The sequence below is a fragment of the Neolamprologus brichardi genome, chromosome 5 (assembly GCF_056152115.1).
Source record: "Neolamprologus brichardi isolate AB-2024 chromosome 5, ASM5615211v1, whole genome shotgun sequence".
NCBI classification, from domain to species: Eukaryota; Metazoa; Chordata; class Actinopteri; order Cichliformes; family Cichlidae; genus Neolamprologus; species Neolamprologus brichardi.
In genome coordinates this window covers 4,493,306-4,520,149 of record NC_142108.1, presented here as the reverse complement: position 1 = coordinate 4,520,149, position 26,844 = coordinate 4,493,306, and the positions used below count along the sequence as shown (strand labels likewise).

The window sequence follows — 26,844 nt, the reverse complement described above, 5'->3', positions numbered from 1 at the left end:
CGTATGGTGAATCTGATGATGATATCGACACGTTTTGAGGAATTCACCATTATTCAAACCTAGTTTTTTTCTTATTTTCTCTTAGATATAAAATGGTACAGTGGTGGATGTTTAAAGCTCGGGCTTCAGACTGATGTAAAAGTTTGGTTTCAGACAGCTTTTATACTCTCTCTGGCTCTGTGTGGCCGTCTCAGGCACATAGCTCTGATCACAGAAACCCCACCCACCTTTTGTTCATATCTTTTGTTTCCGGGGGGCAGCCAGTCAGAAGAGGCCAAAAGGCAGTGGGGTAATTTACCAAAATTGCATGCTTCACACAGTGTATGAACTGAGATTCGGTGTGAAGTAAACAAGCATTATTTTGAAGTGTGAATCATGCAAAGCTACTCTTGTCCAAAAATGAAATATTGAATTTGAAGTGAACATAAAAAGTCCCCTTTAAAAATGTTACAAATGTATCTTCTTCTTCACTTGTGCTTAATTACTTATTACAATATTTGTCTGCACATTGTACACACTTAATGTTGCTGGCATTGGAGGTAATTTAAATTCTCAATGTGGTACTATAACACAGATGGCAGAACAGCTGCGATTGAATGAATTAGTTAAAAAAAGTAGATAAAATAATTGCCCGGGCCTGGACTGCATCATTTTGTGACTGCATGCTTAGTACCCCAGAGAGGAAAAACACTGAATATGTGGTGTGAGTAATGGATATACATCTAGTGTGTGGTGATTCATATTATATGTAGGTGGAGGAGCATACATTACTGGAAGTGTGACTGTTGCCAGTAATATTGTGTCTTTCTGTCTTCTTGTTTTTCCTTTTTTCTTGTAAATTGTTAAATGGTGTCCAGTCCAGCTGTAGGTGGGGGGGATTCCATTACTGTGCTCTGACCCCACACTGGCTTTGAAAGAAACCCGAGAGGGGAGGGGGGTTGTTTGTGGTGAAAATGGTTCAAAATGCTTTTCCCCTGCACAGTAGTTGATTTATAAGACTGCATGTCTCCAGTTTCCTGCTGCTGTGTTAAAGCAGAACGTCGGACTATTAAACTGATGGTCTAACATTGCTTCTTTGTCACTGTCAGTATTAAGGATGATGGCTGGGGTTGGTCATGGAGACCCTTCTTTGGGTTTCTTCATTTCTACATGTGTGTTTACCTTTATAAAAAGAGCTTTTTGCATTTGAATGAAGAGAAAGATGGACAATAAAAATGGTTTGATCAAAGGTGTATGTACTTCAGCGGACCAAAAAGGTTTTGTCCTGAGCCATGTCCTGTCTTGATCCACCTACTACATATACAAGAGCACGTTGGGGGTATTCCTTTCCATTCTGATCAGAGGTAGGAGCTCTGGTGCCCAGAATGCAGAGCACAGCAAGTCCACAGCCATCATCATTAGAGCTACACTGCTGCGGACACTAATGGCTGTCTCCATTCTGCTGCCTCTGCACATTCACGGGGCTCTTCTGAGACTTGAGGGTGTGAACACATGAATTATTTTCCCAGGGAGGAATTCACCATGCCTGTTCCCACTTTAAAGTCTAAGATGTAGAAACCTTAATATAGCCAAGAGCCACCATGAGTGCATTAGTGGTGACGTCCTCTTTCTGCCACCCTTGAATCATCAAAGGGGGCTAATTGGGGAGTTTGTCCTCATTTATATTCATCCAAAGGCTGGAAAAGATGGTGCTGTTTACTTGTTTCAATATTGAGAAGAGGGGGAGCGGAGAGGAGGGACAGTGTTGGCAGTGTTAAACTGGGGGATGGGGCTGGTAAAACTGATGTGCTGTGAATTTCTTGTCCCTGGACTCGTGATTGAGGTTTAAGATTTAAATGAACAAAATCTGCATCTTTAAATGGAAAGTGCTCTAGTCGCAAAGGGTGACGTATGCATGTTTCAGTGGAATGAAGATTTATTACCTTTATTTCTCAAGAAAGGGTTCAATGCAATATTTGAGAATCAATACAGGGTCATGACAAGGCACATTCATCAGTTTTGTTTATTTCTTCAGTCAAAAGCTTCACGTGGGTATCTTTTTCCAATTACATGCAAAGGCGGGCGGAGGCAGCCGAACCCCCTCTTTCTGCTGCGACCGTATAGATCGCGACCGTATAGATTTTCAGCCATCTGAATGGACTCTTTAGTGCCTGCGGTCATTGTGTTGAGCCAGTTTCCTGATTTTTGGCACAATTGTTCCCTCCTCCTGATCTACACTTTACAAATCAATAGGCTTTCATAGTAATTTACCTTTGTGAGGCCCTGAGAGCTTGGTAAATTCACTGTAAACCATAGAATTGGTGCAGTTCTCTGATGTCCTCACCACTTAAAGCTTTGTGAATCAATAGGTGTGCTTAGTTAGAGACTTACATACTTATTTGTTTTCTCTTCAGCTAAATAAACTGCAGATTGATGGTGTGGGATTGATCACTATTCCCCTGCAAATAGTTCATGATTTATGCTTTGAACTCTAAATCCAATGTGATTCTGGAAAATAGGGCATTACTGATTCTGATTAGCTCATTGGCTACACTCTGTCCCTACCTGATGGTAATCAATACTCCACTAGTGTGGGAGATCAATTCCCTTATATGGTGCCCAGGCTGGGGACCCCATTGCTGCTATGGAACCCATCCACAAACCACTGAGGCCAATTTTAATAGTGATTTTCAGGATAAAACTATATCAGCTGAATCATCAGTTGTCAGAGTAGTCACAGTGGCAGAATGAGTGTGTTTTACAGCTGAACAATAATCTTAGTGTTGTTTTCTGTAATATGCTGATCTGCCATCTAACACACTTTGATATCAATCTGTCTTTGTTACAAAATCCGCCATTAATGTCAGCCTGTCTCTATTTTTTTTCTTCTAATTATATTATTTTGATTACTGACCAAGAACGGAAGTCTAATTAGTCTTATCCAGATATATCTGGGCTTTGAATTGGAAAAACAAAAACACACGATTGAGCCTGATTGATTGGCTGCAGTCAGTTGTCCGATATGTAATTTTACAAATCCTGTACTCCTTAGTTTTTCACTCATATTTTTAAGGTACTGTAAGAAAGACTAAAGGAGCCCAAGCCTAGACAGCTATCAAGTTGTTAGACATATATCAGTTTTAAATCTTTTTCTTAAATGTAGTAAAATGTCACAGGTTCTGTCCAATGCAGCAGGGAAACTCCAAAGCTAAATGCATCAATAGTATTACTGCTGCCTCTTTCAGAGGTTTACTGTATCTAGTTCACTTGCATTTTGATCAATCATGTTTTTCAATAACCTCATTCTGGATTAGCAGCTGAGCACTCAGGCACAGCAGACAACAGGCGATAGAGAATCAAAGCTGTCGACCGAGAAGTGCGCTCATGTTGCTAAGATGCAGTGTACCGACCATTGTTCATCATCAGACACAGCTGAGGAATATGCATTATGGATGAGATACTCATTCCACATGTAACATATCAACTGTTGAAGGTTTGAAGATGAAAGCTTGAATGCCAGACAGTGAAAAGTCTGCCTGACACTGACCAGAGATCCTGCTGTGACCACAGCATGAGGTTGAATCAGAGATCAATCAAAGCCTTTCGTTAATGTGGAGACGAATTCTGCTCAGCCTATTACCAGCTTCCTTAAACGCAACATGGTGGAAGCCATTAAGCACTCTTAAAGACATCTTAAATCTATAGGCATGTGGAAAAAATGGAGTGCCAGCTGAGGTATAAATATTAACTTTTTGGCATCTGTTGAAGATGTGCATGGGGGTTGTTTTATCCTCAAGGTTCATAAATGAACCACATTTTATCCATTTTAAGTTTTTCTGTTTCACCTAAAGCCCCTTCAGTCACTGGTAGTAGGACAAACAAAAGAGCAGCAGTGCTTCATCAAACTTTGGTAGATTTAAAAGACAAGTGAAAATGTTTATTATGCAATTATAGTTTTATCAGTTGTTATACGCAAATAATTACAAAGGAGAAATACTAACAAACAAAATGTTTTCTAGGAAATCTACTGTCAAATGTTCCCTCCATGCTGTCCCAACTTCAGTACCAAAACACAGCAATTCCTAAACCTCCTTTTAATAGAGTCTTTCAGGGAGGCACAGGAAGAGGAACAAATGCCTCTATTCAGTGGTGTCCAAAATGCTAATGCCTCCAGCTCTTAACACGTTTATAAGGGTTCCCATGTCACGACATGGCATGGTCCATCCCTAATGGTGGCTGTGGCTGGGGACTGCATGAAAAAGCCAGACGCACTGCAGAATCGCGAGAAATATGACAACAAGACTGCTGGTTTCCTGGGAAACGGGAGCCTTGAACCCCATGTTTTCCTCATGAACAAAAATGCACACCAGCATGTTATGTCACACTGAGCTTTCTCTTCTTGTCCACACAGTCACTGAAACCTCTGTGTGAAGCACAGACCATGACATTTAATATATCTATAAAAAGCAACTATGTTTTTGTTATGTAACAACTTTGCTGTTTTAAAGGAGAAAACGAGGGGGAAAAGGCACTCGATTGATAGTGCAGGTGCTCTCATTGAACAGTTGGCTTTTTCACTGGATTATATCGAATTATGGTGACTATGTCCTTTTGTGTGCAAATGATGGCAGCTCAAGTTTCTCAATAGGGGAAACTTTCTGCAAGCAAATAAATGAGGGGTAGGCAGGGTTTAGTGATTGCTTGGGAAAGTAATTACCTCTTATCAGTATGGCTTCTGGAAAGAAGTCTGAAGAGCCTTGCACCAGCCTACAGGTTTTTTCAATTGATATTATGTCATCTGCTCAAACCGTGTTTCTCGAGCGACATTCCTGTCAACCTGTCGAGCAGGTTCAATGCCGTATCGACCGGTTGAAACGATCGGACAACTCAGTGCGTCAAACTACTCTCTCGCCTCCTAATTCCATTTTCTGCCGTTTTACAAACCGAAGAAAACACCTGTTTCAAACAGACAACATAAGCAGCAGACTGAAATAATTGAACTGAGGGGAAATCTCGTACGACTTCACTCCAAGTGGTGCTATTGATGTTTAGATAGCACAGACATGATATACTCTTGTGTACACTGCTAGTGAGGTGGTAGACTGAGCAGTGCTCAGATTAATAACCTGCCATTAATTTCAAACAGGACTCAATCACTCCTTGTGGGGGAGCCGGTCTTCTTACTTTGCTGTGTTGTGATTTTTGTTAAGCACTTATTAACATCGTTTGAGGTTTTTCCTGTCTGATTTTAAAATGGATTGCACTTCACTGTTTGATGTTTGTTCTTATTTAATTTAGCCCTCTATGGTCAGAGTGTTTTGGTGATGAAAGTAAAAAGAAAAATGGTGAACGAAAATGCTTCCTTATTGTTTTGGATCATTTTACCTGCTGAATAGATATTGATTTGGGAGGTGATGATTCTCTTAATTCGTACTGCCCCGATGTTGGTTCTTATGTCTTTTTTCAGACCTGATCACTTGATCAGCACTAGGTCACACACAGAAAATAAACTACATTCATTTGTTGTTTTTTCAATATACACAATCTTTAAATATCAGACCTTTCACCAGACTGTCTTGCTTTTCTTTAACTTCATTATAGTATTGTAATGAGAGCTCACTGGCATGAGACAGAGAATGTATCTATATAATGTCTATATTTTATAAAATTAAGAATGAAGTGCTTCAAGTTGTGAATATAAGTCAGCACCCTGAATGGCTCTCACCCAGTCTAAAGGCAGCCAATCAGATTACCTTTGGTCAGTCAAATATTTGCTCACTCTACTGAGAGCATTGAGACTGTGTACACCGTGACAAAAAAGTCACGTTTACCTTTCTATTATTTAGTCAGTGATGCATCCTTTCCAGATGAACTACCTCTGTTTTTATTGGCTCTCTTTTCTCTCTCTGCTGCCATTCCATCATTGATGCTGCTTTTAATTTGTTGACATTACTAAAGGCATCAAAGGAAATACTGAGCCTGAGTTCACTGGTACCTTTCAATCAACAAGAGCGCTCTTATGTTGTTTGTCTTTGGATGGTTTGTCACGGAGCTCACAATGCTTTGTGTTCAATCACCTGATTATCCAGCCACCACATGGAGATACCGGGAGATCAGCTCAGTGCCCAGCTCTCCGTCGGTCAACCTGTTACTGGGAAGTTTTCCAAGCCACCAAACAAATCTATAATGCGCCAGTGTTTGCAGTAGCTTGTGTGATTATAATACACCTCTTGTTTCTATGACTGAGTCTATGGATACAGATGGCATGCCAGCACTAATGATTTTTATCTTCATTTCCTTCCCTTACCTTGTCTTGTTGTTGGTTCGATTTTATGATTAAGCAAATTGGATTTTATCCCCCTCGGTGCAGACCACAGCATAGCAGCTAAATGATGCTGCTCCTTCAGCATTTGGACATACATTAACAGTCTGAGAAAGCCAGGCTCCTTTTGCTCTAACCACTTGATGCCTCTTGAGACCTCAATGAACTCTCTGTTTGCTCATTTGAAATGTAGAGCTTTTTTACTGCCTCACCTCTCAGCCTCCCACTCTTTAAACCCTTTACATGTGTCAATGAAAACTAAATGCATATTTTGAATTGTGTAAATGATTAATAATTTCCTCCTTTACATGTAAAAGAGGAAATTATTGTTATTTCCTTCATATACATGTATAAATAAATTTTTTTAGAAGATCTCTCAAAATGCAACCTCTGCAAAAGCAGTATAAGATGATCAATCTCTGACATTGTTCTGGAGGACTTTAAGCCCACTTGTCTTTATAATGTTCTTTACAGGCTCACATTTGACTCTAGAATACTTTTGTATGCAGAAGAGTTCACTGTTGACTCAGTGAGTGCAGTTGTCCAGTTCCTGTGGTTGTAACTAGAGATTGCACGATACCACTTTTTTATGTCCGATACCGATATCATAAATTTGGATATCTGCCGATACCGATATGAATCCGATATAGTGTTTTTTAATCAATAAAACTGTTTTTTTTAATATCTTGCTGCTTTTTGTATAAGTTCATACTCAAGTTAAAAAAAACAACAAAAAACACTAAAGCTATTCTGTTATACCTGTATGCAAATAATACACTGCACCCAAAATATTTCATAGTTCACCAATACTGATCAATCTAATAAACTTAAACCTACTCCATCCTCCCTATTCTGGTATTTTAAAGCGTAAGCAACCTAACTAATAGGGTTCTAAAACTCCCAGCAAAATTAAAAAATAAATAAAAAAATAGGGAACCACCCACCCTCCACCTCATGATGCTTAATTGACGTAATCAACTTTAATTTGATGCAGTGTGAAAAAAATGGACAGAAATCAATTATTTTTCAAGAATAATTAAATAGATTCAACATTTTTCTTCAACAGAATTGCAGACTGCACAGATCGTCCCTTCCCAAAGGAAAAAGTACTATCCTAGTCTGACGTCACTAGCCGTGTCTGGGCCTAAACTCCGCTGCAGGTCCATATATCAAACGATAACTATGGCATTACTGAGAGTTGAAAAACTGTCTAAAGTCTTTCATCTTTAATAAAATGATCAGCGTTCTGCTCTACCAGGTGTAACAATTGAGTTTAACATCCAGACATCCATGAAAACGGAATTTATGACATTTAACGGAGTTAGAAGTTAGCAGGAAGTTAGCTCACTAGCTTCTATCTAAATACAATATAGCATGTCCTGACTGCGGGGTCTTGGAAACAAATTAAAACGTACAGCTCTGTTATCACTTCCAACATAAATGAAGACAGAAAACTAAACAGCAGTGACGTTTGTAGGGTTACTGAAGTTTGGCTAGCTGGTATATAATGATGTGCTACGTGACCGCTAGCGACACAGCTATGTTAACATAATATAAACAAGCTAACTTTTTTTCCACTCGATAAAAGTTAACATGAGTGTTTTCTCGGTGGTCAGGAACAAATGTAATCGCATGGCAGGATGCTGTAAAAGGACCAAACTTCAGCCAGGAGAACAACTGAGATAATCCATCCACAATACGAGGTTAGTCATTCATATACTGCTGCATGGGCTGGGCTGTAGTTACATCCTAAGGTTTTAAAAACTGAGCTTAAATAAATGATTAGCGGTAATAAAAGCCGAGGGAGGTCAACAGTGATCACTGACTGTTTTAGGAACTTTTTGAGATTAAATAGAAGAAAATACAAAACATTAAACATGTTAACAACACAAAAGCCATATTAAACGCAGACTACTTTAGGCCCGGAAGTAGGATTTGTCACGTCATCACCTAACACCCGGATAGCTTACTAGGGTATATTAGACTTAATAGTTACTATATACAGTAATGGACTTCTATACATTTTACATCAGATTAAAACTTTGGGTGTAAGATTTGGATAATTATTTATTAAAAGCCAGACATTTTAAATGAGAATAAGAAAGAAAAGTATGTCTTTGTGCCCCCTTTTCCCTGTTAATGCCCTATCGGCTCCCCTGGCTAAACTTGCTAGATCCGCCCCTGCACAGTTACCAGCCATCAGCTATGTAGAAAAGGATCCTGGTGTAGAATGTAAATAAATTCTAACAACAGCTTATGAAGCTTAAACGTGCTGTTGTTGTTCAGCCGCTGGTTTCCTCTTTCTGGTGCGAAGTGGGCAATGAACAAACAAAAGTGACGGACTCGCAAGCCGATCAGCTGATCATTGATCAGTTTCATGATTGAAGTAGCAGCAGGAGAGGGAGGGAGAGAGAAGAGGCAGTCGCTCCATATATCGGTTGTTAAGCTTAAAGCGGGAATGCTTTACAAACATCCAGAGATGAACTTACACACTTGCTTTACTTCTCTCTGGGATAACTTCCTCGGAGATGAAATGCTGGTTTGGTAGCGAGGCTACAAATACACACAGCCGCTCTATCACGTGATGCACACTGCTCCGACGTGCTACGGTTATGAGCCGAGTTACGCCGTGTCGCAAGTTTTGTGAGGTGCTTTTTTTGATATTTAATGGATCGGATTACATTATTTATTTCTGTCCGATATCCGATCCAGTAATTTACGTCAGTATCGGACCGATACCGATACGTAATATCGGATCGGTCCATCTCTAGTTGCAACACAAGCCCAAATCATCATCCCACCACTACCATGCATGACAGTTTGTATGAGGTGTTTGTGCTAATATGCTGTGTGTGGGTTTCATGGTGCTGCTCATTATGGCTGGAGCTTATCCCAGCTACCATAGAGGGACAGGCGGGGTACACCCTGGGCAGTTCGCCAGTGATTGACAATCACTTTCACACATCTGGGCAATATAGAGTCACTAATTTACCTAACCCCACTAACTACACACAGAAAAGGCCAGTTGGTGGCCAGGACCTTCTTGCTGTGAGACAGCAGTGCTAACCATGTACTGTTGTGTGATGAACTTTAACTTGAAGATGCTAACTAAAGCCCGTAGAGTCTACATGGTCTGACCTTGACATGAATTTGCTGGGATGTCCACTCCTGGGAAGGCTGGCAACTGTGTTGACATTATTTTAACATTTGTGAATAATCTTTCTAACTGTAGAATGAGGAACTTCACATTGGTTGGACATCAGCTTATAACCCTTCCCAAACTGAGAGGCAGCCACAGTTGTTTCTTTAAGATCTTTGCCTGTGTCATGCTTAACATTTTGCTAACACACACTTGAATGCTCCAGACCAGCAAACTATGAAAACCTCAAATTTTATAGAAACTTATAGAGCTTGCTTTGTAGTTCATCTGAAGTTGTATTTAAGCTACCTTTTAAAGATTTAATGAAGGTTTTGATTGACCTGCGGATGGTGCTCCCACAAAGTTCAGCATCACTCTGTAAAAAAACAGCAAAAAATAAACGAAACCAAAACACTGGGAAAATGGATGTGTCCTTATTTTCTATTGGCTAAACAGTTAAAAAAAAAAAAATCAGTATCAGTGTTTTAGAATACATACAGGTTTTTGCCTTTATATGACATACAGTAAAAAAGTTATAATACAGTTTAACTTAAACGTAATTACATGAACAATTCTGTGTAATAGTGAGTAAACAGCGTTTTTTGTTATTCAGCAAAAATAACGTTTTTTTTATTAATTATATAAAAAAACAGGTGGCACCATCTGATTTACTTACATGCGAGTAAATCAAACCAGCAATCTTTATTTTGCCATTCTAGTGTAAAATTTCAATTTTTCAAACTGTAGAGTTAGAAATTGGCCTAATATTACAACACGTTAAAGGCCTGTGTGGAAAAAAACAAAACAAAAAACAGCACAGTCTCCTCTGTATGACTTTTAATACAACAAACAGAAGACCTCCACCCACATGCGCAAAAACACAAAAGGATATTCTGTCTTCAGGCATAGCTTTTGATGTTAGCCTGACAAAGGCACCAATTCCAAAAGCCCCTTTCACTGGATTTTTTAAATGCCCCGTGTGTCCTTTCAAGTTGTGAAAAGATAACTTTCTGGGTGTGCCTCATGTTTCAGTTTGAAACAGGTATTTGTTTCATTTGTTCAAGCATCCTTTTCATGTGGCAGCAGCTCCTAGAACCACTGAGAGCTTTAAGCTCTTGATTTGGAGACACACTCTATATCTGTCATGGCTGTTTGATGTCTGGTAGATATTGCTGCGTACACACATTGTGCTATGGTTACAGTTCCTATTCTATGGGTTTCTCCACAGTGATGTCATTCCACTTTACCAGCGGTGCACTTAAATGGTAACACAAGGACCCAAATCTGATATTTTTATTGGCCCTGGATTTATTTATTGTGCTGTGCTCGATATGCCTGGAACACATAAAGCATAAAAAAGTATAACTAGACACTGATAAGAACAATTTATCAAATGGAGCCAGCGTGGATATTTGCATGGTAATACTGTTTCTGGTGTACTTTGTAGAATTGTGCCCGTGGGCTACTACACCTGACGTTGGCTAATTGGCTATCAGGAGAGGCTCTGAGAAGAATGGGCATGCTAGTTTCCCACCACTGCAGGCTTCCTGCGGTCTAAAACGTTTGAAAAAAGAAAGAAAAAGCTAAGAAATATGTGGTCTTTTGGGTGACATATCTCGAATAAATATCCAAGGATTTCCTGCTGTTGCTAAGGCGAGTAACATCTAGACAATGCTGTCAGCCCACACACGCACTGAAGTGGTGCTCCTTATTCTCCTCTGTGAATGGCTGCGAGGATGAGGCTTGAAATGTTGTGCAGACGGCCTATTGACGAGCATGTCTGTCCAACAACACACACGGATGAGGCCTCGCCCTTTAAACCCCATCAGCCCTCACAGACACATCTTTAATTCGTCTCAAATATTGGTCCTGCCTCCTCGTCTCTCTCTCGCTGCGCGTCCATGCGAGACGGAGCCCACCGACATTTTCCACTGCGGGATTAGCTGTGTAGCGTGACGGGTCGCTCTGCCTCAGCAGTCCTGAAGGGCTGACCCCGAGGTGTGTGTATGAAGAGGGGACCAGCAGGACACTCCTTAAAGGGCTATTAGATCCTTGCTGCTTATTATGAAGGGGCATGTGACTAAGTTATCTGCCCCCCTTTCTCTTGTCATAGGACTATAGGCGGAAAAAAGCCTGTTTTCTGGAAATAATTAATCCTACTTGTTGGCATAATAATTTTGAGGAGTAGACATTGCTGGTGCTTTGAGTGTTTCTGCTGACAGGTGGGCTGCTGGTGATGGAGATGATCATCTTCTCATTTAACTTCCTGGCTGCAGGATCTTTCCATTAAATTACAGCTTATCCGCCCTCTCTTGGGAAGAGGATTTGATTCAGGCTAGTCTGTGCACTGTGTGTGTGTGTGTGTGTGTGCTGATACCTTCAAGTGTTTGGAAGGCTCTATGTCCAGGGTGTATCTCAAAGCAGATCCAAGCCTGGTTACCATGCCTACACATTTCACTGAGAGACACCGTGTTTATCTTAATGAATTCATTTTCAAGCTTCTGTTTGCCGCTGCATTCTCTGTCAGCTGTGTACACACTCTACATAGTTGTGGCACAGAGGCCTTCTCCATTGCTAAATGTGACCTGGGGAGGAAATAGCTTATTGATTCTGTGGGGGGGAAACATGATTAAATTGAGTTCCAAGTGGGCGCTTCATCTGAACTTGTCTACAGGAGAGAAGATAGGAATCTAGAAGAGACTGGCTGCTTTTGTCCAGAGTTCGGTCTGCTTTTGTTGTGCTTGAATTAATTATTAGTGAATATATATAATAATTATTATTATATATATTCACTTTACAAATGTGTCTTTTTACAGGCAATTTCCTCAACATTTTAATATAGCCTATTTAAAATAACAGATGGATGGATGGACAATTTCATGGTCTATTAAAAAATCCATAAATAAATGTGGATAAAAAAAGATTTGGATGTAAGGGACATGGGATCATGTAGTAGGACGATAGGCCCAGACTTTTGGGTGTTTTTGACCATAAAGCTTGTCACACCGTGTAACTGCTCACTGCCTCAGCTGCAGGATGTTTGCGGGTGCAGACAGAGCAATGAGAGGTACACACAGCAGCAAGCTTGACTTGGATGATATCTGCAGGGTAAGCGATGGGGAGCCTACAGCAAACAAACATTTTGGTTTCCAACACCTTGGTTGCACATCACTGAAGACAAGCGCAGAGCCAGAGCTGTTAACGATCTCTCACTCAGTCACCTACTGAAACTTTTGACTCCTTTTAGGTAGATCTTGTTCAATAAAGGTTCTCCTTTCATCATCGTGGCTCCAGCTGAATTATATTTTGGGCTTTTTGGGAGGAGCAAAAGTGCACGGCTGTAAAGAAGGGCGTACCAAACAAGTGCTTTGCAACAGAAAAGAATGAATCATTTTATGTCTGTTATCTTGTTTTCATAATTGCTGGAAGCCAAATTTGTAACTGAAATTAAAATGCAATTAACCACCCAGCCCCAATATAATAAGCTCAACAGTTAATTTGGGGCTACCTACTGTATTATTAGTTAAACATGTTGATTGTTATGACTTTGAAATACACACTGTTGGTATCAACATTGGCTGATAGCAGACACATTTTTTTCTTTGCATAGTTACTTTTAGTCTTCTGGTGAATCAAATAAATCTTTCTTATCAAAAACTGACATAACACAATAGATAAATATCAGCCTCTGGCATCAGGAATGTTTTTATTTGCTATAATGCCAATATTGGATTGATACTACAGATACAGTAGATAATAATCTACTTGTGCAACTCCAATAAATATTTATGGTTATTTCCAGGCACTGTCAAAAGGCGTGGGTTCACCGGAATGAAGTTGTTCTGCAAATACTAATGACTGTTTAATTAATTATTTGAATTAATTGAAACTGTTCGATATTCTTGAAACATAATGTTCAAGAATATCGGACATTATGTTTTGCACTGTTTGTTGTGCTTCCTTCCTTACTGTCTCATGCAGCTAGAGATGGAACAGACGTCGTGCACATTGTGTTCAGTAGGTGTGCTAATCAGGAATAGAGATCCCCTGATCACTGCCACAATCGCAGAGCGCACCATCTGTGATGCTCTGATGGCCGGCAGTCTGGCTGAGAGAGCTGGATAACAGTCTGGTACTGCCCCTCTCTCTCCTGTCCTCTCTGGCCTGCTCTCTGCTCTGCCTTAAGTCTCCTGCTGTATGACTTTTCTGTTTTACTTAACTGGAATGACCTGGAACCACTTATCACTGGCTTGCAGGCACTTCTTAAGCTATTACAATATAAAAAATGTAGTGCAATTTAAAAAAACAAGAAAAAAAGTCACAGTATAAGTGAGGCCCCACCTCTGCTATTAAAAAAAAAAAGAAGATATTTCTTGATCAGTGTCTCTGTAGTGCACCGCACCAAATAAATCCGCTGTCACCACAGATCTGGAAATAATTGAGTGGGGCTTATTAAAGTGCCACAGATAATGGGGAATAATAAATAAATGTGGGTAATTTCATTGCTGGAATTTTGTCTGTTTTCCATTTGCAGTCACAGGTCGTAAACAGTACCAGTCACATCTCGGGCAATAACGCACGGCGTCTTGCTGAGTTCAAATACAGTCGCAACTTGTTTGTGACGCCATTCCCAGACTGTGACCTGAGATAAGCACAGAAGCATGTAGCCTGCTGCAGTAAGCCGCTACACAATGCATCAACCCAGGAAAACTTTCAATGCATATGTGATCAGTATAAAGATAGGGGCACCCGTTGCCATGGCAACCTATACGAAAACCCATACAAAAAGATGCGCTGGCTGTCACATTGATTCAGAGAATCTGCCGAGAATACAGAAGTTGGTATCAGCCAAAGGCAGGCTGGCCTGCGTCTATCTGGGAGTGCCAGGTTAGAGGCTTATTGACCGTTTTTGACAGACTGACTAACAGACGAGTTTTTGGTAAAGTGGGCTGTGGGCCCAAAGTTCAATTAAAAGCCCCGCTCCGTGTGACGCAAGCACATTTGCCAAATGGTGAGAAAAGTGCAAATCGGTCTTCGTGCTTTCTCAGCAATCTGCTTGTCCTTCAGGGATATTGATGTCTCTGCCTTAACTCATTTTTTTCAAAACTCCATTTAGCGCTTCAGCACTTATCATATCCAGTCAGTTCGAAGGTAATTTCTAGGTACCAATAAGCACCTGCTTTGCAAACCCATAGCTACATTTTGAGGTTTTAGCGGGGCTATGAACGGTAAGTGTAACCACCTGCATTTTTCTCCTGCTCTCAGAGCAGCTGATGGGGGAGCGATGTGGTTCTGGTTTTAAATGTTCCTGCTTTCCTCTCTTTCAACCTTGCTCATCAGGCAGCATGTAAAGAGAGCTGCATTTTAAATCTGGAGACATGACACGGCTGTAGTCTTTCATCATGTACTGGTCAGATAGCATTTAGCAATTGCTGTTTGAAGCAGATAAGAGATGAGTCATAGATTAAAGCACTGGTAAACGCTAACTGCTAGAAGACAGCGGATTATCTCATTTTAAATTCAATTTGTGAATGAGTCCCTCCCTTGTGAAGTGAGAGCGATTGACAAGCGACACATCAGCACGGTGAAGGCAGAAAATAAGCCAGCTATATTTATGAGAGTTTACTGAGTGACTGATGTGCGTACACTTTCTCCTCGGCTCGGTTCACAATGTGAATAAATGTTTGCCTTCTTGCCTCCGTCCAAATCAGTGAATCAACTGAGCTCAAAGTGTGAATGAGCGGCAGAGAGAAAGGGGAAGAGGCTTTCCCCGGGGCAGTGCCCGGGACAATGTCAGGTTTGTCTGGCCCGAGTGCATGAACACTAAGCTTTTCGGAACTGGCAGCTCGCCCCGGTACCTACCCATCTCACACAGCTTCCAGAGCTGCCCAGCCCCGGAGCACTAAGCATTTGTGCAAAGTTCATAAGGCTTCCCTCTGTTTGTGTGGCCATAATGGAAGCTCCATCCTGTTGTAGCTCAAAGAGTGTTAAGGGGCTCTGAGGGCCTGGAGCTGGCGTTGCAAAGGCGTGTGAGTGTTCTCAGTTACTGACTTTGGCTGGCTGCACTCATTATGAAAAGACTAGTGTCCCCCTGTAACCCCCCCTCCAAGTGGTAGTTCCGAATCTCAAGCTCCAACATAAGCATTTCCTTCATCAGGTTTGCATTTTAAAAGCAGTTTGCTGAATAAAGACCTCAAGCTAGTTTTAAAAACCAAACAAAAAATACCTCTGCCACCTCTGCCACAAAGCAAAGAACGCTCTGGACTAAAATATTCAGTAACTAATGGATGTAAGTGAATGGTAAATGGACTGGTTCTATTCTATTCACTCTACATGTCTCATTCACCCATGCATTTCTTTCTGTGTCCAAGTACTTTATGTATAACATTCATCACATGTGCGTAATTTATTTCTTATTTATTTATGTCTTTTTTTATTTGCAACAGGCCAATAAGATACATTAGCTAGTTTCTAGCGTTCATGTACAAAAAAAATCCCCTGGCCTTAAAGCCTGGTGGGGGGTCAGCTTAGGCCAGGCAGGCCACTGGACTAGTAATACACATGCACAAACCCCTGCTGTATCTGCTCCACCTTATACTTGTATACAATCCTCACGAGTGATAACAACCTTGTCATTAGCGTCATCAAGTTCTGTCAAGCAGCAATGCCTTTACCGTGGTTACGACCTGCATCAGCATAATTCAAGCATGACCCTCCTCCCCCCTTTCATTTTCAAGTCTTTGACTAAGGTCCACACCATACATCATCCAGACTGGGAGTCCTCCCTTCCCCCTTCATGTGTTATGAGGGAGAGAGAGAATGGTTTGGTGGAGGACTCTTATCAACAGTCTCAGCACTCTCTGCACACTATGATTTCCCCAGACGTGTCACCCACCTTCCACTCAAGTCTATCTGTATGGTCGTGAAGTTCCTGTTCACCAGTGTGAAACAATCAGGTCCACTTGAATTAAAGACAAATTTAAAAAAAAGAAACCAGTGGCTTTTCCACTGCTTACTGTGGGGAGATAAGCCATGTGAGCGTGCTTTAAAAGCTCCAACAATGGCTAATGCTGGGCGACAATCTTCAGCGGTATTAACAATTAAGCAGATTGTCGTTGGCTGACAGAAGAAGATTGGAGCAAGAGCAAAGCTCAACAGATTTTCACACAGCGGGTGATCGGCACTCCCGCCCTGCTTACTGTTCATATTTTGCTCTTCAGCTGGCTATTGCAAATTAACACATTTTATCGAGCCTTCAGGTGCACACGTCTCTGCTCATGCTGAAGGGAGGTGGAGGGGCGAGATGGAACTTGCATTCCTCAACTCTCCTCTGAATAGCCTTTAGATCAGGCTTTGTGGGAATGATTGTCAGTGGCTTAATGAGTGCATTTGCCAAGCTGGAGGTTGTGGCAACATGTATGACTGCGGCGGCTCTGTGCGTGTTCACCACCGGCTTCTGTGACACAACAGTGGACTGGGCTCAGCACCCTCTGTGTTTTCGTTCTTCTTTTTCTGCCGTACTCAGAGTTTTCCTGTCATGCTTTCTTTTTATTGGAAATGTTATTACCTATAACGGAATTGTTACCCTTCCCATGGGCACCGGTGCCGGAAATCAAGTGAAAGCTTGTAAGTACCCTAGATAATATAAGGATGTCAGTAAAGCTGTTGCAGCACATTCAGGTTCATATTCTGGCCTTTCAGTGTGCAGGCTTCTACAAAAGCAAAGGCCATAAAGAAAAAACAACTGCTTTTTAATTCACGTTTTAAAATATTTAAAGGATAAAACAGACGCTGGTGCCGTTGGTTGCCTTCTTGCGTTTTCTAAATATAATACACTTTAGATAAAGAGCAGGCGATGTATCGTATGGAGGAAAACCAATCATTACAGTTACTTTTCATTTCAATTCAGTTCTATTTATATAGCACCAATTCACCAAACAGTCGCCCAAGGGTGCTTTATATTGTATAGTAAAATCCCTGCAATAATAATTCACAATCATTTACTTCCAAAAGATTTTCCCTTGTTTTTTATGCAATAGATTTTGAAATACTAAACCAATGCCAAATCTTCTCTGTGACTAATTACGTTGTGCTACAACTGTCACAAGAAAAATGAAATGTTAAAGAGTAAGTAATTGTTCCTTCTGGTCTCATTTAGTCAGATGTCTAATACATTAATGATTATTATCATATTTATTATGGGACTAAGTGCCCATAGTTTAAGTAATTGGAGACATATTACGTGACAAATTAAAAGTATTGTCTAGATATGTGTGAATTTAGCACTTTATGTCTTTGTAAGGATTGTGTAACAATGTTTCTGTGTAGTTTTTACTATAAATCTAACTTGACCTTATGTTGACTAAATGAAACAACAAAATAGGACTATGAGACTCGACATAAAAAGTAAAAATAAAAATAATGTGGAATAAAAAAGTCATTTTACCCCACTGAATGAATCAAGGCAATTAGGATGACTTTTCTTAAAGGTCATGTTTTTCTGGTGTTCACAGTTCATAGAAATATGCTCAGGATTTACTGGAACTGGAACAACAAAGATATTGATATATTTGATTCTGTTAAATAGAAGATGTAAGAAATAACCATATCTGTATTTACTCAATGTTTGGATGCTTAAATTGACTTTAGAAGAGTACATCTCCCTCTTTCTCTCTCACACACACGCAAATTAGTGTGCAAACACATACTGTCTTTCCAGATCCTCGCTAAATGTGTTTAGTCTGACTCACAGTTGGAAACTTGATTGCATTTTGACAGTCTGGATCTACTCTGCAGTGATGAGAAGAGGCAGAGAGACATCATCATGATTTGGCATGAACTGGGACTTTATTTTGTCTCTTTGAGCAGCGTGGATGGTACATTTGGATCACTGTTAAACTGAATCCTGGGCCGGTCTCAGTGTTTGACTGATTTCAGTAAATTAACTGTCACTCCTTGTTGCGGTCATGAAGACCACAGTGGCTAACAAGTCCATGTTCTTAAGGTGGAAGGCTCTCGCCTACATATCGGTGTTTTCACAGTGGTAGCGGCTTAATATGTTTACAACAGACGATCCTTCTGTCAGTGCTCATCTATCCCTGTTTTTAAGCAGTCGTTTTATGACTTGTTATAATTAATGTTTTCACAGTGGCTTTGAAATAAACTCCAAATGGGCATTTACATCATTCTTGAACTTATAACAGGTGTATGGGTACATGCACTGCACAGCACCCCTGATAGCGTAATTAGGCTATTGCCATTTTTCTTTGACATTTCTCTCCGACGTATGGATTTAAAGCAGCAGCATGCAGTACACTCTGTCAGGATCATTTCCAAGGAACTCGCTAAACAAATCCAGACTCTATCCACATTTGTTCTTCTTCCTGTCCTTTGCTTCTTGCCAAGATACATTTACGTCAAACTTGCACGAAGCAATTAAGGTGTTGACTTTTCAGCTGACCTCAAGGTGCATCACTGCAGACCTCACATTAGTTTTATGTACTCATCCACTCATCTACTCAAAGATAGCGTTCTTGGAAGCATCTCGATTTCATCGGTTAAGTGGTTTAAAAGAAGTGTGCCAAAGCAGGCTGTAATGAAACTGCACTGAATGTTTGGAACTGTTCCCTTTAAAGAAGAAGCTTCCTGTGTCTTGCTTCATGTCTAGATGTTTTGAGGTTGTTGAATTTGTACATTGAGTAAAAAAAAACCTGGAAGCATTTCTTTAAACAACTGGAACATGTTTTAGCCAATCCCTCATGTAGCTGTTTGAAAGTTGCTGTTGATAGCTGACAGATTAGACTACTTTTTGATTTGCATTTGTAGCTGGAGAGCAGCTAATATAAACACTGAGATTTTGCCTTGTTGTGTTTAAACACTGTAAATCTTTAGACTGTAGTTTTCGCCGTCCCATTTGTCACAAGATAAACTCTGTTCGACCCTAATAAGCGACAGAGGGGCGAGGGAGTGAGGCCACACATCCGACAGATGTGTCAAAAAGCTTAGCCAGGGTAACACTGTCCAGATGCTCAGCTCTAGCACGAAACAGGAAATTCAAATGAGGAATTTCAGCAAGCAGAGAGCCTCTCATTTCACAGGCTGAAATGATCACTTGGACTGCATGTGTATGAGACACCTGAAGGGATTAAAAACCAAGTGCGAAAAGATATTTCTGGAAAAAACAGGTTTCCCCAACACCTGTAGGGACATCCGAATTTCTTGGTTGTTGGCAGAAATAAATTGCTCACAGGGTCTGATGGAAGTAAGGATTTGGGATATGAGAGCCATCGATCATGTCCTGCTGTGGCACAGTTTCATCTGGGGAAATTGCCAGCATCACTCAGACTACATGAATGAATGTGGAGTGGAGCACAAAATAATACTCCAGTGCCCGCAGTCCAACTTGCGAATTTCATCTCTTTGCCGGGCTACTCAGCGAGGATCACACGCTAATGTGATTATTGTCCTGGGCAAGGGCCACTCCTGTGGGACTTCAAAGAGAGCAGATCAGAGAGAAAATGAAAAAAGCTGTAAGCTGTGATGCAGACAGGTGCAGTGCAAACCTTCCTTTAGCTTTAAACATATTAACAGGTTCAGAGTGAGGACTCTGAAAGCATGGCACATACATCCTGGATGATTTATTACCATGTCATGTGACATGCTTTGGCGATCCATCCAAGTGTTTTCATTAGGCATATGAATTATGCAACAGACGATAATTAAAACTCATAATTCAGAGCAGAAATAAGAGTTAGTGGCTACCATATATGACGAGGGTTTGTCTGTACACGTTTCAGTCCTGTTTCTTAATATTACACGTAGACTTTACTGAGACACACTGCTGAAGGGAAAGATGTTGTGTGCTTGTATTTATAAAGAATAGAGCAGAGACATTACTGACAAGATGACAACTTCTAGTGATTGAAGAGCTCTTCAGTTGTTTATGCTCTCTTTTGTTTAATGAACTACAACATACATGCTCATACTTCCAGCTGGTCACATGATCGTGTTGCTGCAGTTGCAGATTCACTGCAGTGTGTAGTATATCTGCCTCTCTCAGGTAGTGAGAGTTCATGCAGGGTTACGAAGGCCTTTCCTCATTAGTTCATACACAACACAGAGGTCACAAACCCCTCAGCTCATCCGTACACCCACTCTATTTCCTTTACACCTGAGGATCTCTTCTCATTTCTCATCCACAGCCTCTTCCATCCTCATCCTGTCACCACAGCGCTCCCAGTGCTCGCAGCATCCGAAGGCTAGAGATCCCTGAAATATTAATGGTGTGGTAATTGAACAGTCTTGCTTTCTGAAGTGCTGTAAAGCCAGATCTCAATTAGTCAAGCATGTTATCGCTTATTGCTTCCTATACTCATTTATCATCTTGTTTCTGTTTTCTTTTTTCTCATATTTTAATATCAGATGAATTGCATGGTCAAGCTTGTAGAAAACTACTGATAAGGATTATAATTGCCAAAAGGTTAGAATCTTATCTAAATTCAGAGGAGTAAATGGGAAAGACAAAATGTCTAAACACAGGAAAATTAATTTTGACATAAAAGAAAAAACAGTTTTATTTTTCCACCCTGATCCAGGCAGCGTGTGTGAATCGCATGCCAAATGAGCAACTGATTGGAGAAAAGAGGAACAAAATGGCTGGAAAAACAACTCATTACACACATCAGAAGCAAAGCAAGTCAATTGCAGCTTAGTGTTAATCAGCTGGTCCATTGTTTTAATTGTTCTTGAATGATCAAATGGGAATCAGAGTGGAGGCATTATCAAGACTATGAGAGGGGCGTGCGGAGCTGCTGTCTTCCCATCGCAGGTCTTTAGCACGCAGGATATTTTAATCCAGTCTGACAAGACGAGGATCTGCTTAATCCTATTACAGGCTTGCACATTAGACTACAGTAGACCCACACTTCTCTGCCTGTTGTCTTTGTGTGTGAAAGGAGCAGATGGTGCCAGCTCAAGGGCCTACTGTAGTGAACTTTGTATGGCCCTGCTTGGACCCCACCCTGTTACCAAACAACGTGTTCGCAAGTGTGAAGAATGCTCCCGAAACAACTTGCTAGTGTGCTATTTTTCCTTGAAATACTTCCTTACATTGTCTGATCCTTTTATGTGATCTGTTAGTACATGTCTATGGCTTAAAGTTTGGGTGTTAAGCTAGAGCAGATGGCTAAACTATAGGAGTCAAGAAACCGATAGACACATCCTGCCAGTTGTACTGTGAAGGCGTGCCAGAATTGTTTCCTTAAGTAAAAGGCTGCGTAGTGATACAGTAAACAGTACTAGAGTGTGAAGAAAAGCAGTAAAGCTCTTGGAATCAACGCCAAGAAGTTAAAAGGCACTGAATTTATTCATGTAAAAATAAGGCCTTAATTTGAACTGACAGTTAATTTGTAAGTCAGTCTTTCAAATGTCTTCAAAATGCTAAAACGTGAGCAGTAGGATTTTAGGATTTTATTAGACGTAGCGATTCAGAATTTTAAAATCTTTTTTTCATTATGATTTCTTCAGTAATGATGGCAAATAGCAGTTAAATCCCCGCCTGCTCCACTCTGCATCTTGAAGGTACTTAGCGTTAAACTGCTGCTTAAGAGCCTATTGGTATCTTTGAATATGATGAAAATGATGTGCATTTATTTTAACTGAGAACACGTGCTGTGGGTGCACTCACAATGACGTGAAGAAGCACAAATTCAATCAAGGTGTTTATGAAGTATGCTGTATTTTGTTTGAAGTGTAAAATTGGGTACAGTGGAAAATATCGCAGTCCCCACATGTGAACACGTTTTTACATGAAAGCCTATATCAGCAAAATTAAATTAGCTCACGAACAAGGATACCTTTGTTGTTAGAGTATGTAAAATCTCACCACTAGATGTCAATAGTCAACTGCATAATCCTGTGGGACAAATAACTCTGGCTGCCGTTCATCTGTAGTGAGTGCAGTCAGCTGTTACCTCAGTTTGTGTTCACACCTATTTACTCTGGACAAGGCTGTAAAACCTTTTGAAAGGAGCCTGATACAAACCAGTGAAGCTCACTGTCGTGTGATGAAAGCTATACTGAGGTGAGTCGTTGAGGAACATTTCTGTCAGTAAGTGCTGCTTCTGTTAGCTGCTGTTAACTGGCGTTAGTGTAAGTGTGTTTGATCTAACATTGTTGTACTGACACTTAGTTAATAGTGTCAGTTAATATATTCCATTACAATGTGATGGTGTAATCAAACTTTTTATCAGAGAGAATATATGATTTTTAGGACACTCAAGCCTACAATTAGCTGGCACGATGTTAATATTAGCACACGTCTAATCTGCATACAATAACCGCCGTATTATTTGGAATAAATAAGCACATTTATGCATGTGTGTTAGAGCCTTTACTTTAATCTGGGAGATGACTCTTGAGGTGAGGAAGATGAATATTTTTTTCTATTAAATAACCGCAAAAGTGACTGACAACACCTTTAAAACACAAGCATCAACTAGCTCAACAAATGCAAATAGGTGTACCTAACACAGAATAAATGATGTAGTTTTTGTTTTCTGTTTTTGTTGTTGTGAAGTTGGTCTTACATTTAATTCTGAGTGGCATTAAAAAAGAAGGAACACAGCACATTAGATAGAGCATATAATAGAAAAGCACATCTCTAAAAAAATCTATTTCTCTTTTCACAGTATGAGCTGATAGAACATTTCCCTCAAAAAAAATAAAGGTTTAATCAACCGACAGCACACGTCCTTGTAGTCAAAGAGAAAGGAGAGACGAGAGCTTTTTCCAGGAGTCTCTCAGGTTCACGGTTACCTTAAGTGTAAAGGACTGTCTGGGAGAAATAAGGTAAATAAGGTGTCTGGGATAAAACGGATGTAGCTACTGTGGCTATTTATGGCCCGGTTTGCATGCTCTGTGAATCAGACTGTGGGGCTTACAAAGACAGGAACCTAAATTTATAACCTGGAACATTACCACCAAGCACTGCACAGAGAGACAAAGCACAGTCCCAGGCACCAGCAATTAGACTCGCAGGGTTTGGCTGTGGACAGTTGTTCAGGAATTTGTAGACTTTATTTTAGACTCTTACAAGTTGATGGTTGATTGCTGTTTTGTACATCACAATATAAATCAAGAATATAATTAGTAGATCACTTGGAAGTCACAGGCCTTATCCCCACTTTTCTTTGCTAGTAAAAAAGGCTGATTTATTTTTAATTGATTAATGTTCCAGTTATACTTTGATTTATTCTTGTAGTCGATGTAATGTCAACAGATAGTGGAAAATTCTCTCTCTCTACTGCCCAAGTTAATTTCTCTAAGTTCTCCATTAACTAAATCCCTAAACCCAAAGATTATTAATTTGTGTTATTATGAAAACACAGTGGTTTCCTTTTTTTTGAGAATGTGAAAACAGGACACCCCCCGCCCCCTTTTTTAGCCCTAATACATCAATGGCATAATTTGAGAAAGTAAGGGAATGGCAAGACATTAATGATGCTATCACAAGTGCCTTTGTTTTAAATGGATAAGTAATCAAAAATGACTTGGTCTTGTTGACAACGAGGAAGTCTATCAAAGAGTGCACTGAATCTGTCACTCGGAGAGAGCCTTAAAGTTGCACAGGCAGATTCCACTTGGCCCATTTCCCTCCATGTGCCCCCCCCCTCCACAGCGGAGCTTCTGTCTCGTCTGAGCCTTGGCCGAGGAAGGTTAGGGTTCATACTGGCCTTCCCACAGCGAGCAGCTTTTAACCTTCTGCCAGCTTCATCAATCTCTGGCTGGTGTGATTGCTCTTGAAAGAGGCGGGGATTAAGAGCAGCCCACGGTCTGTAAATCAGCTTGAGAGAGAGTGGTGCCCTCTCTCCTGTGCATCATATAGTTCCAATAGGCACCATACCCTGTGAGTTCAATGCAGACTTCATCACTCGCAGCAGTTAAGCTCTTAGCGGACCTCCCTCAGCCAGATGGCCAAGTGAGTTCTCAATAAATGTTTAACGAGGGGGGAACAAATTAAATCAGAAGGCAAATGATCAGGCACAGTTTGAACCAAGTGTAATCCATCGAAGGTGTTGTTAGGTTGGTAAAGGATTTTGGCCGGCACAATAAGACAATGAAAGCACATTCTCTTCTGAGGATTGTAACCTTGGCCCTCGCTCCTTAACCAGGTGGGGCTTACCAACAATGCACAAGGTAATTAGCACAAAACCCTTAGCTTTTAATTAGGATCTGTTTGATTATCATAAAACACCATGTGTGGGAAGGCTAAAATAAAGAAAAGCCTGAAGCAGTTTCCTGGATGAGTTTGACACACAAATCTTCAGTTGGAAATATACCCAATAGACATAAATTGTGATGGAGTGGGTTGATGTATGTGACATACAGCACCTAGCACCTTGTTGGTAATGCTGTTTGTGGGTGGGGCATAGGTCACACATTGGTTCAGGCAGACTCAATACCATTACCATGAGGTATGGTTGAAGAGTTCAGAGTGCACATCCATCTGACAGCACGCCTGCATCCAATGAATGAAATCGACTCTTTTTTCCCCCCCTCTGGTCAATTATTCAATTACACTCCTTGAACAGGAGTTTGACCTCAGTGTTGCCTATTGAACTGAAGAAAGCAGCCAGAAGATTAAGAAAAGGGTGAGCTGGATTTGAGCGCTGTTGTAAAGAGGAAGCTCTTTTAAAGATACTGATCAGTTGGTTGAGTAGTAGTTACTGTGCCGCTCATATCTTGGCTGCTACACTTGATACTTTCCTTGACATTAATTGGTTTGATTAGCAACATTAATAATACAGTAATTGCAATTACTGGATTTTATCCTTTGTGATACTACATTTCAGTTTTACACGAATGGCACGAGTTCCCTGTAGGCCAGCAGCTTTAAGATTTCTCTAAAACTCTAATGTTTCTGTATTAGTCTTCTGTTTTGTTGTTAGCTGCTGAGCTAATTACTCCAGCATGACCTGCTGAGCTGGGTCACAGCCAACATGGGGACGACTAATGAAGCGACACCCCAGAGGTTTCTTATAGTACTGCTCCAAGACATTAGAATTCCCATACATTGCTCTGGACCGATCATGCGCTCATTATGGTCCAGACTCTCGTCTATTGGATGGAAAATTATCCAGCACTCTGTCCTCTTGCAGCTCTGTCTGTGTGCAAGTGCAGACAGCTTACTCAGTCTGACTGTTAACTATGTATGCTTTTTATGTCTCCCACCCCTCAGGCAACAGTATTTGCTGCAATAAAAGATAAAATGGTCCGCATTCGTAATCTCTTTGAGTCATTGTTATCAGAAACATGCAGGCACAGATCAAAACAGCACGATGATTAAATCGGCCAAACTTTGATGGTAATTTTGATGTTGATTTCAATCTTGGCTTTTTCCAAAAGTAATGCTAAACATCTGCCACGCATTAATAAATCCACAGGCTCCCTCATTTGTTTATTTCTTTCCATTGTCGCTTGAGAAATATGCTTTGTGCCGCACACTTCCGCAGACTACAAAACAATGTGAGCCCCATGGGGAAATGGGATGATAGGAGGCTTTAATGTGAATATTTCTCCTCTTTGTCACACCAAAATATGAACTAGTTCAGAACTGAGTCCCCGTTGATGGGAATGAAAATGTGTGCCTGGTTATGCCTGGCTGAGCAGAGAGCAGTCGGGCTTGGAGTCACGGGGGATTTGTTTTGTTTGGGGTTTTTTTGCCTTTCTGTCTGCCAGCGCGTGGGTGGATTCATGGGGTCTTCTACATCTGTGCTACTTTACAGGTACTGCATCTTCACCATAGTCATGAACTGAAGACAAAGTGGAGAGCGTTAATTTCCTGTGACTGTCCGAGATCTCGACACTATGACGTTGCTGAGGAGCCCCAGACTGGCCACCGTGCTGTTGGTGGTTATCTGTATTTGTGCCTTTCATACGACCTCGGCCATTGACATCCCGCTGGAAGGTAAGTCATGAGTCTTTCACAAGTCACACATTCACAACAAAGGATGCAGGATGATTTAGGAGGGGGTTCAGTGGGATGACAAAAGAAATAGAAAAGAGTTTTCTTAGAGCCTTTTCTTTTGTATCAAAGAAAACCTCCTCTACTGAAATAACCATGACATCATGTGGATTATCCAGATAAAAAGATACATTATGTCTAAGAACATAACTCTGCTTTCAAGTTTGAATGTAATTTTTGTATTCTGTCAACACCACAAAAGAAAAAGACAAAATCCCCTAAAAACCTCATTTCCACTGTGGTTTTTTTGGGAATTACAGGAATTATCAGAGAAATGCATATCGGAAATCTGGCAAATAAAACCAAACATCTAAGAATAAAAGACACTATTAAAGCGGCTATGCTCTTGTCAAAATAATAATGTGAAAACAAATGCTTTAA

The 26,844-nt window shown here is 40.6% G+C and overlaps 1 protein-coding gene across 8 annotated transcripts in view; it reads left to right on the top strand.

Moving 5' to 3' along the window:
• The window catches only part of chl1b (cell adhesion molecule L1-like b), a 68,220-nt gene that overhangs the window by 9,844 nt on the left and 31,532 nt on the right, over nt 1-26,844 (top strand). For 7 of the 8 annotated variants that reach the window (XM_087840518.1, XM_035905024.2, XM_035905020.2 and 4 more), the window contains exon 2: nt 26,225-26,406. In XM_087840518.1, the coding sequence (XP_087696644.1) occupies nt 26,307-26,406 (100 nt within the window). In that variant the 5' untranslated portion in view covers nt 26,225-26,306. Of the gene's footprint in view, nt 1-16,684; nt 17,067-26,224; nt 26,407-26,844 lie in introns of those variants that run through there. The other variant, XM_087840516.1, reaches the window with a different exon arrangement.